General features: G+C 36.6%; 1 protein-coding gene across 1 annotated transcript; it reads left to right on the forward strand.

The window, feature by feature from the left end:
• The first annotated feature begins 5,959 nt into the window (after positions 1–5,959).
• LOC117930500 (beta-glucosidase BoGH3B-like) lies at positions 5,960–8,653 on the forward strand. The gene is made up of 8 exons (XM_034851147.1): positions 5,960–6,384; positions 6,485–6,575; positions 6,704–6,849; positions 7,021–7,264; positions 7,392–7,496; positions 7,595–7,777; positions 7,870–8,074; positions 8,163–8,653. Exons 1-8 carry the CDS (start codon positions 5,960–5,962, stop codon positions 8,651–8,653), a joined length of 1,890 nt encoding a protein of 629 aa, XP_034707038.1.
• The last annotated feature ends 1,069 nt before the right edge of the window (positions 8,654–9,722 follow it).

The following is a 9,722-nucleotide window of genomic DNA, read 5'->3' on the forward strand; positions in this document are numbered from 1 at the left end:
ACTTTTACAAAAGGTTCAACACCCTAACACCCTCAGAACAGGCTCCTCGGGCTCTCTTTTAAAACACAAAAAATACAATTACAGCTATTACCTGATATTTTGCCAAATTCCTAGCTTAAAAACTAAGGAAACCTATCATTGGTGACTTACAAGGAGAATTTGGCCATTTGGGCAACAAAAATCTAATGAAAAATATCTCCAAGTGTCGGTTATAAATATCGGGAAGCACTCAGGACCACTTCGCAGGTGACAAGTGAGGTCTGCGAAATTTCGCAGGTGCACAAGAGGAGCTGCGAAATTTCTTCATAGCAGCCAGCTGCTTCAACACCTTAGCAAAGTGGACTTCCATCATGTGGTGTTTGGCTTCCATCGCGGCGTGAAGCTTCAGGGGGAGTCCATGGCACTGTGCAAAAGTGCTGCGAAATATCTTGCAACATAAGGCTGATTCCGCAGCACTACTCTGAAGCCTCCTTCAGCTTGGAGCAGTTGTCTTCCAAAGGCTGTAACTTCCTCATTTCAGCTCCAAATTGCACACGGTTTGAAGCATTGGATTGTTGACTTCCTAAGCTTTCAAATGACATATTGTATGTATAAATTGGACATCAAGAAGTGCTCCAAAAGTGGCTGCAGTGACTGTCATCAAGAATGCTCCATGACTGATTCCTCTTTGCTTTCCCTTTGCATTCCAGATTTGCTTATGGCAAAAGTGCTTCAAAGCTTGGATTCTTCATTCCTCTTAGCTTCCCATTGCTTGCCAAGGATTCCATATAACTCTCCTCAATCTCCTAATGCTTTGGTGGTCAAAATGCTATCAAAACACCAAAACTTAAGGCAATTTGATTAAAATTGATTGCAAGGAGCCTTAACATGCTAATTGGGTTAAAAGGCACTAACTACTACTCAAAAGTGTTTAAAAGGATTAATTATAAGCTATCAAATAGCACTTTTTGAGTAGTAATCATGGCCCAAATTCCATATACCCCTAATTCAATGTGTGCTCATAGGTAGCTTAACCATGTTTCCATTAGTTTGGTTCACAAAATAGTGAAAGACATAAAAAAAAAAATTTCCCTCAAACATCATTAGTGGGATAAGTATTTGAATTGTCACGTGTAAGTTAAATAAGGTACATAAGATGAATGTGTGATAGAGGAATGTGTGTCATGAGAGTGTGCAATCCTTAGATGGCAAGACAAAAAAAAAAAAAAAAAAAAAAAAAAAGTCTAAAATTGATTGAAATTCTTCACAAATGATAGCCTTGTACACCCTTTGTATAATTAGTACATTTGTCTTATATAGTTAGTATAAAACTCTTGTACAATGGTATAAATTTCATTAATATGCATACATTATGTGTCCACATAGGATGTGTGAACCATGTTTCCAATAGTTTGATTTAGAAAATGATGTAAAACGTAAAAACAAATTTTTTCCTCAAACATCATTATCGAGGTAAGTATTTGAATTGTCATATGCAAGTTAAATAAAATACAAGAAATAAAAGAATTTGTGGTAGGAGAGTGCAATCCTTGGATGACAAAAAAAAAAAAAAAAAAAAAAAAAAAAACAAGTTGTTTAAAATGAATTGAAATCCTCCATAAAGGGTAACCTTATACACCCCTTATACAGTTAGTGAAATTTTCTTTGTACAATTAATGTAACACTCTTGAACAATGATATAAATTTCATACATATGCATAAATTATGTCCACATGAGTGTGTAAACTATGTTTCCAATGATTTGATATTTAAAATAATTAAAACAAATAAAACTTTATTTTATTTTATTTTCAATGGAAAATGTAATTAAAAAGAAGACAAAGAAATGATTTAAAAACTATTATTTAACCCCAATTTATTTATTTATTTCCTTTTATCTTTGGAAATAAAGAAAAAGAATAAAAAAATTATTTAACCATAAAAAATATAAATATTAGATATGTTAGAAAATACCAACTCTATTTATTTATTTCATTTTATTTTTGTAATTAAAGAAAACAAGAATAAAAAATTTATTTAACCATTAAAAATATTAATATAAGATATTTTAGAAAATAGAAATAACCCCAAATTTATTTACTTATTTTATTTTATTTATTTAAATTAGAAAGTAATTTATTTTAATAGATCAAAATGTGCACAATTAATCTATTACTTTGGTAATTATGACATATTAAAATTTTCTATTAAACAAAAAAACTAATACAGAAAATAAAATTAAAAAGAGTAATAATTATATGTAATTTAGTTATTTAATTATTTTTTATGTAAAAGATAGTCACACAAAAAAAGCACACAATTGACCAATTCCTTTGTTTAATTGTAAACATATTATATATTTTTTATTTTATTATTAAAATAACTAATGGATAATCAATAAATGAAATTTAATTATTCTTATTATTTTCATATAAAAAATAGTACTAAACAAGGTTTTCAATTTTTATTTTTAAAAATATTTTTCATTTTTTAACTAAACATGTTTTCAAAAACAAGGATAAAAAATAAAAATTATATTATCATATTTTTTTAGAAAGTATTTTTTAAAATAGTTTTTGCATCATTAATGTAATTTTTCTTTATTTATAATTTAAAATAGAAAACAATGTTGATTTTCAATTATTTATAAAAAAAAAGTTTTTAAAAACAATGAAAAATCCAAACAGTTAAAATACAATTGTGCTTGGTAGGTGTCACACCCCTGATAATCACCCCAAATTTTTTACTGAGTGTGCGGTGCTAAAAACCCTTTATTAGCCAACCTTCATCTTCAACCCTTATAAAAGTAACGTAACAAGCCAACGCAAATTACGGGAATGTCTCCCAACTTGTATTATTTCAATTTCTACAAGAATACAAAATTGCCTCCAAAGTGTCTCAACACTTTGCCAGAGTCAGACCCATAAGCATTCAAAATACCACACATACTCTATCTTAGAGATGCAGGGGGCTTTTATATGACCCAACCTACATTTTTTTTCCTTTCAAAATTCAAACTAAGGAGTCTGCTGGTGGTTATGCAACTACCCATAACCACCTAGTTGGAGACACCCCTCAGAACCGAGGTGTCTCTTCGCACCAGCCACCAACACCACAACTATCTGCTAGTTTCCTGCTACTGAGTGTTGTCTTAATCAACTTGTTGCCACTAGTTAGTTGTCGTCCCCTTAAGCCCGTTCTCATCAAGTTGTTGATGAGTCTCCCTAACAAGCTGCCTCATCCTCGTAAGGTGCTTCTTGTGAACGGGTGCCCACAAAAGTGTCTCTGATCAAGGCCCTCTGAATCAGCAACATGCATCAACCAACCGTCCAAGTGTCAAGTGCATCAATTACCTTCTTTACACTGATGTTTGAGCCCATGCCATGTTAGGGTGCCCATGGCCTGGGCATGTGTCAAGCTCCCTCTGGTTAGTCAAGGCTCCATGTCTTGCTCATGCCATGCACCACCAATCTCGCCCATTGCCTCAGAGCTCCCTGTCTAGCTATTGATTCGCAGCATCGAGCCATGGCATTGCACCCATGGCTTCTCCAACTGGCTAACTACACAAGTCTTTGGGCGCCCTCATGCCAGCGCGAGAAGGAAGTAGGCTGCACTAGGCCCCGTGTCGTTGTAGCCACGGGGTGCACACTACACATATCGTGGAGCCCATGTGTGTGTGCTTGTGTGCCATCCATGTGTCCTAGGCACGCCCAAGGTCGTGCCATGGTGCCTCCTACGTGCCCCCCTCCCCCTCCACTCTCTCCACATTTAAGAGCATTATGGGTCATTCTCAAGATGTCTGGAGGAGACATTAGACCCTCTTGAGGAGACATAATAGAATATTTAAATAATTAATAATTATATTCCATAAAAAACCTCACCCTTCATCTGTACCATCTCCATAGCCCCATATGTGCATGATGTGCGCTAAGTGTGCACACAAGTGTGGCCTGATACGCACATGGGTGCGGCATAGTGCACGAATGGGCGCGGTATGGTGCGCGCATGGGCATAGCCTGGTGCATGCGTGGTGCTCGTCTAGTGCACACACAATGCCCGTTTAGTGTGTGCGCGTTGCTTGTCTAGTGTGCACGTGGTGCCCATCTAGTGCGCACACGGTTAGCGCCCGTCTGACCCGTCTTCCCATTTTTGTTTCTTAAGGTTTAAACCACCAAACCTCCAAGCTATCCCTGCTTTCTGCCTAAGATTCCCATAAGGCCCTTGTAAATATTATTTATTAATTAAAATTAATATTTTGTATGATTTTTTAAATATATTTCAATAGTTTGGACTCTTAAAATATTATTCTTTAATTAAAATTAATATTTAGAAAATTTGACAAACCATATTTAGTTATTTTTTAATTTATTTTCTATTTTTCGCAAATTGCACATTATCATTTATCATGATGCTCTAATGTACTTTATTGAATCCATTTTCGTAGTTGTGATGAACCTGATTTTCATATGGTCGAATTATTACTTTTTTTATATGTTATAAATTTTTTAATAATCAATTGAAACATTGATGAATTCATATTATAGGGAGTGGATCATGTAAAGTAAGGCTATGTTTGGTTCTCATAAAATACTAGGCAAAGAAAAAAAATGTTAAGGAAAATGATTTTCTCGTTAATCTTGCTATAAGAGAGAGAAATAAGCAAAATGAGTTTGAAGAAATATATAAAAATAATTTATTAAATTTAAACTTTTTTTTCCTTTTACTTTACTTTTCTATTTTTTTTCCTTCGCATTTTTCCTCAAATTTTCTAGGAACCAATTAAACACAACCTAAAGAAAACATTCATGATCCTCAAAGGGGATGTTTTAGTTTGAGACATAATGGCTTATGAATTTAGTGTGTCTACTATAAAGTCACCATGTATCCCTAATTGTAAATTTACAATTCAAGGTTAATTATCCATTGAGAGCAAATAAAAAGTGTGAAATACAAATAAAATTGGAAACAATAAACTAAAGTTTTTGAATTAATGAAGTGTCACATCTTTATTTATTTTAATATTTTGTTATTAATCTTCATGAACAACCAATTTTCCTAAAAGTTTAAGCTTAGGGGATTTGAGTTTACAATATATATCATGCTCTTCAACACCCTTCCTCACGTGTAGCCTCATTTTTTGAGGCTTAAACATGAGCTTAATAAATTAGGGAAATAAGCTTACAGTGATGAGAATGAACATGTTTGGTAAATAAACTTATAATGGTGAGATTTGAATATATAACCTCTCACCAAATGAGACTCTGATATCACGTTGAATAGAAAAAGTTTCTAAAAGCTTAAGCTTATAGGATTTGAGTTTACAATGTATATTATGTTCTTTAACAAATCTAAATTGTCATGACCTCTACATCCTAACATTCGAGTCTTCATCATGGTATATCGTTCAATTAGCAAAGGTACTTTAAGCTCAAAATAGTATTACTTTAAGACCAAAACACATCTAAGGGTAGTTTGAAATAATGCTAAGTGGGCACTATTCCAATGCATGAAATGAGAATTATTTTTTTGGGTTCTCTTTTTATCCATATTTTGTAAATTGACCATGTTTACATAATTCCACTCATTCTAATGCCACAACCTATCATTTCAAGAAACACCTCATATATTATTTTACATTTTTTATTTCCTTAGAGTCTTTATATCAGACAATAATCACTCTAATTATTGGAGGGCATGAGGCATTGGAAGGTGAAAATAACTATGCAGAGTGAAAAAGAACCGCAAACCAGGCTTCAATGCTTGTTTCAGATCAGAGAGTTGTGAAGAACAACTCAGACTGCTCTTGTTTTTGCTATCAGGTTAGTTGATAATGTGCTTGTGTTTGATAGTTTCATGGCGTGGAGGTGTTTGACTCATCATCACTATAATTATTTACGTACATTTTAGTGCAAATTAAATTACTGACGGTGATGATTTTTTGTTTCAATTCGCAGAGTCATAAAGAGTTTGGGGAGCAAAGATGGCAAAGGTTTCAGTGATATGGGTAGGGCTTCTGCTCGTATTTGGTTTGGCAGCCATGGGAGAAGCGGCTTCTGAGAAGTACAAAGACCCAAAACAGCCCATAAACATTAGAATCAGAGACCTGATGAACAGAATGACTCTAGCAGAGAAAATAGGTCAGATGGTGCAGCTGGAACGCGCCAATGCCACTCCTGAGATCATGAAGGATTTCTCAATTGGCAGTTTACTGAGTGGTGGAGGGAGTGGGCCTGGAATCCAAGCTACTGCAGAGGATTGGATCAACATGGTGAATGAGTTTCAAAAGGGTTCTCTGTCAAGCCGCCTTGGCATCCCAATGATTTACGGTATAGATGCTGTTCATGGGCACAACAATGTGTACAACGCAACAATATTTCCCCACAATGTTGGTCTTGGGGCTACCAGGCAAGCATATATAAAACGAATGCCCTTTCAACCTTTCAACAATATTCTGGAAAGCTAGCCTTAATTTGCAATGCTGTCACTGATGGATATCATCCTGCAGGGATCCTGAACTTGTGAAGAGGATTGGTGCTGCAACCGCCATTGAAGTTAGAGCCACAGGCATTTCTTATGCTTTTGCTCCATGTATTGCGGTATACATTCTGAGTTGATGATGAGAATCATTTCACAAAATTAAACGCCATATATACATATGTTTCTGTAGGTAAAATAAGGACATTGATCACTTTGATTAATCTTGAACCCACTGTATACATAATAGGTGTGCAGAGATCCAAGATGGGGTCGGTGCTACGAGAGCTACAGTGAGGATCCCAATATTGTTCGAGCAATGACAGAAATCATACCTGGGTTACAAGGCGAGATCCCTGCCAACTCACGGAAGGGTGTTCCTTATGTTAATGGAAAGTAAGTGTAAGCAGTAGGGTTTGATAGGTCTGCTTCTTGCTTTTTAGTTTTATTATCCATAATAGTGGGGAGTCATGGACGGTAAGTAGTGTACAAAAATAAAAGCTTAGATGATCTTCTGTTGTTCAATTATTGCCTCTCGATCTCTCAAACACTCTTGTTTATGAAAAGGGATAAGGTAGCAGCCTGTGCAAAACACTTTGTGGGTGATGGTGGCACCACTAACGGCATCAATGAGAACAACACCGTTATTGATCGGCATGGATTGCTGAGCATTCACATGCCCGCCTATTACTCCTCCATCATAAAGGGTGTGGCAACAGTCATGGTTTCCTACTCCAGCTGGAATGGGAAGAAGATGCATGCTAACCATGAACTTGTTACTGGATTCCTCAAAAACACCCTTCAATTCAGGGTAATTAATGTATTTAATTATTCGTTAGTCAATTCAAAATTTTGAGAAGCAAGCAATCGATCAATAAAATTAAAGCGCTAACTACTGCTACTGCTACTGCATGCATTATTCTGTATAAATATTGCAGGGCTTCGTCATCTCCGATTGGCAGGGCATTGACAGGATCACCTCACCGCCCCATGCAAACTACACATACTCTGTCCAAGCCGGGGTTCAAGCTGGGATTGACATGGTCTGTGGCTCCCTTAAGTCCCTCCTTTGATGCTAACAAGTATGCATATGCATATGCATGGGCTTCCTAACTCTCAAGCCTTTCTGGGTGTTTCTCAGGTCATGCTTCCATTTAACCACACCGAGTTCATTGATATTCTGACCAACCTCGTGGAGAGCAATGTCATCCCCATGAGCCGTATTGATGATGCTGTCCGCAGGATTTTGAGAGTCAAGTTCAGAATGGGTTTGTTTGAGAACCCCTTGGCTGACCTCAGTTTTGTTGACCAGCTGGGAAGCCAGGTTTATTTCCCCTCCTCTCTATCTCTAATCTCTTAACCACATGCTTTCCTAAGTATTAATTAAACAGGCTCATGATGTTCATTACGGAACAGGCTCATAGAGATTTGGCTAGAGAAGCCGTTAGGAAGTCACTTGTTCTTTTGAAGAACGGAGATGAGGCAGATGCTCCTTTGCTACCTCTCCCCAAGAAGGCAAACAAGATCCTAGTTGCCGGAACCCATGCCCACGATTTGGGTTATCAGTGTGGTGGCTGGACCATAACTTGGCAGGGACTCAGCGGAAACAATCACACCACAGGTATGCATCCTCCCCCATTCCATGCGTACATTTGGGAATTACGCTTAGGCCTCAGCACATAACTAATGGGCATTAATAATGAAAACAGGAACAACCATCCTAAGCGCCATCTCAGCTGCCGTTGACCCTAGCACAGAAATCGTGTTTACCGAGAACCCTGATGCCGAATTTGTCAAGTCCAATAACTTCTCCTACGCCGTTGTTGTCATTGGAGAGCCCCCCTACGCAGAGACTGCAGGGGATAGTTTGAACTTAACCATTTCTGAACCAGGTCCTAGCACGATTACTAATGTATGTTCGGGGGTCAAGTGCGTGGTTGTAGTAATCTCTGGCCGCCCTGTCGTCATTCAGCCCTATCTTTCATCCATCCATGCTCTTGTTGCTGCATGGCTGCCAGGTACTGAAGGCCAAGGTGTGACTGATGTTCTTTTTGGGGACTATGGATTCACCGGCAAGCTTCCTCGCACCTGGTTCAAGACTGTAGACCAACTGCCAATGAATTCTGGGGATCCTCACTATGACCCGCTCTTCCCCATCGGTTTTGGACTCGCAACCCAGCCAATTGTGGCAAGCTACTGATAATTAACACTATCAGCCTCCCCAAACATATACCATGTACAAATATTTGGGCTGTCATACATTAATTTTACTCCCGTTAATTTTCTTCACAAATACTGGTATTAATTCCATCAATTTATGCCATTCTTATGCATGTCATATTGCTTCTATTTCAGGCTGTAGAAACCTCTCCCACCCTTACAATTCACCCTCCCAAACTTAATCATTACTTCACTAGACATTCAGGACTTTCAAGAGTACTGTAGAGTTTAATTTGCTCCCCCAAAAGCAATTAGTCTTTCTAATTAAGTACCGCAAACAGCTAGTTCCAGTCCAAGTGACTTTACTAGTAAGATCATAATCCAGAACCAAATGCTCTAAAGTTCACTTAACATTCTCTTTAGTGCTACAATAAGATGATTAATCAATTAATTAAAACCTAAACCAATCCTTAATTAGGAAGTCTAAAACTTGATCCTAGGTAGGTATATTCCAAAAATAATGAGGTACCCTAACTTGGAAAACCCACCTACTCTACAAAACTCATTTCCCATTAATTTCCATTTATATGTGTTCACCATTGTTAGATGTTTCAATTTAGGAAGCAACTTTGTAGTTGGGTTCTCAAATCGATTTAAGGATCTCTATTCTACATATTCAAGAAGTTGCCTATCAGAAAGAGATTACAGGATTATTACTTGTTGAACCCCTCAAGGTCTATGGTTTTTTTTCCTTAGAAAATATATGTCAAAAGCCACTCTTGTATGTATTTTTACTTGTCCGAGTCTAGTCAAAGTTTAGTTGGTGGGTCGAAATATGGAGTCTCAACAATTGTGCCTAGAAAATAATTATTTGGTATTTTTACTTTTTTTTTTAGTCAGCAAGTGAAAAAAATAATAAAGTCCAAGCAAGGATAATCTATGTGATTTTAAAGTATAAAAACTCAAGCATATGATAATAGTAAATACTCATGTTAAGGATGAAGGTACTTGTGGCAAAGTTTTCTTTAGGATTTAGGGCCTGTGCAACCAAGGAAGAGAAACTTTGGAGAATAAAAAATCTATTGAAATTTTAGAATTTTTTAACCTTG

The sequence above is a fragment of the Vitis riparia genome, chromosome 14, assembly GCF_004353265.1.
Source record: "Vitis riparia cultivar Riparia Gloire de Montpellier isolate 1030 chromosome 14, EGFV_Vit.rip_1.0, whole genome shotgun sequence".
NCBI classification, from domain to species: domain Eukaryota; kingdom Viridiplantae; phylum Streptophyta; class Magnoliopsida; order Vitales; family Vitaceae; genus Vitis; species Vitis riparia.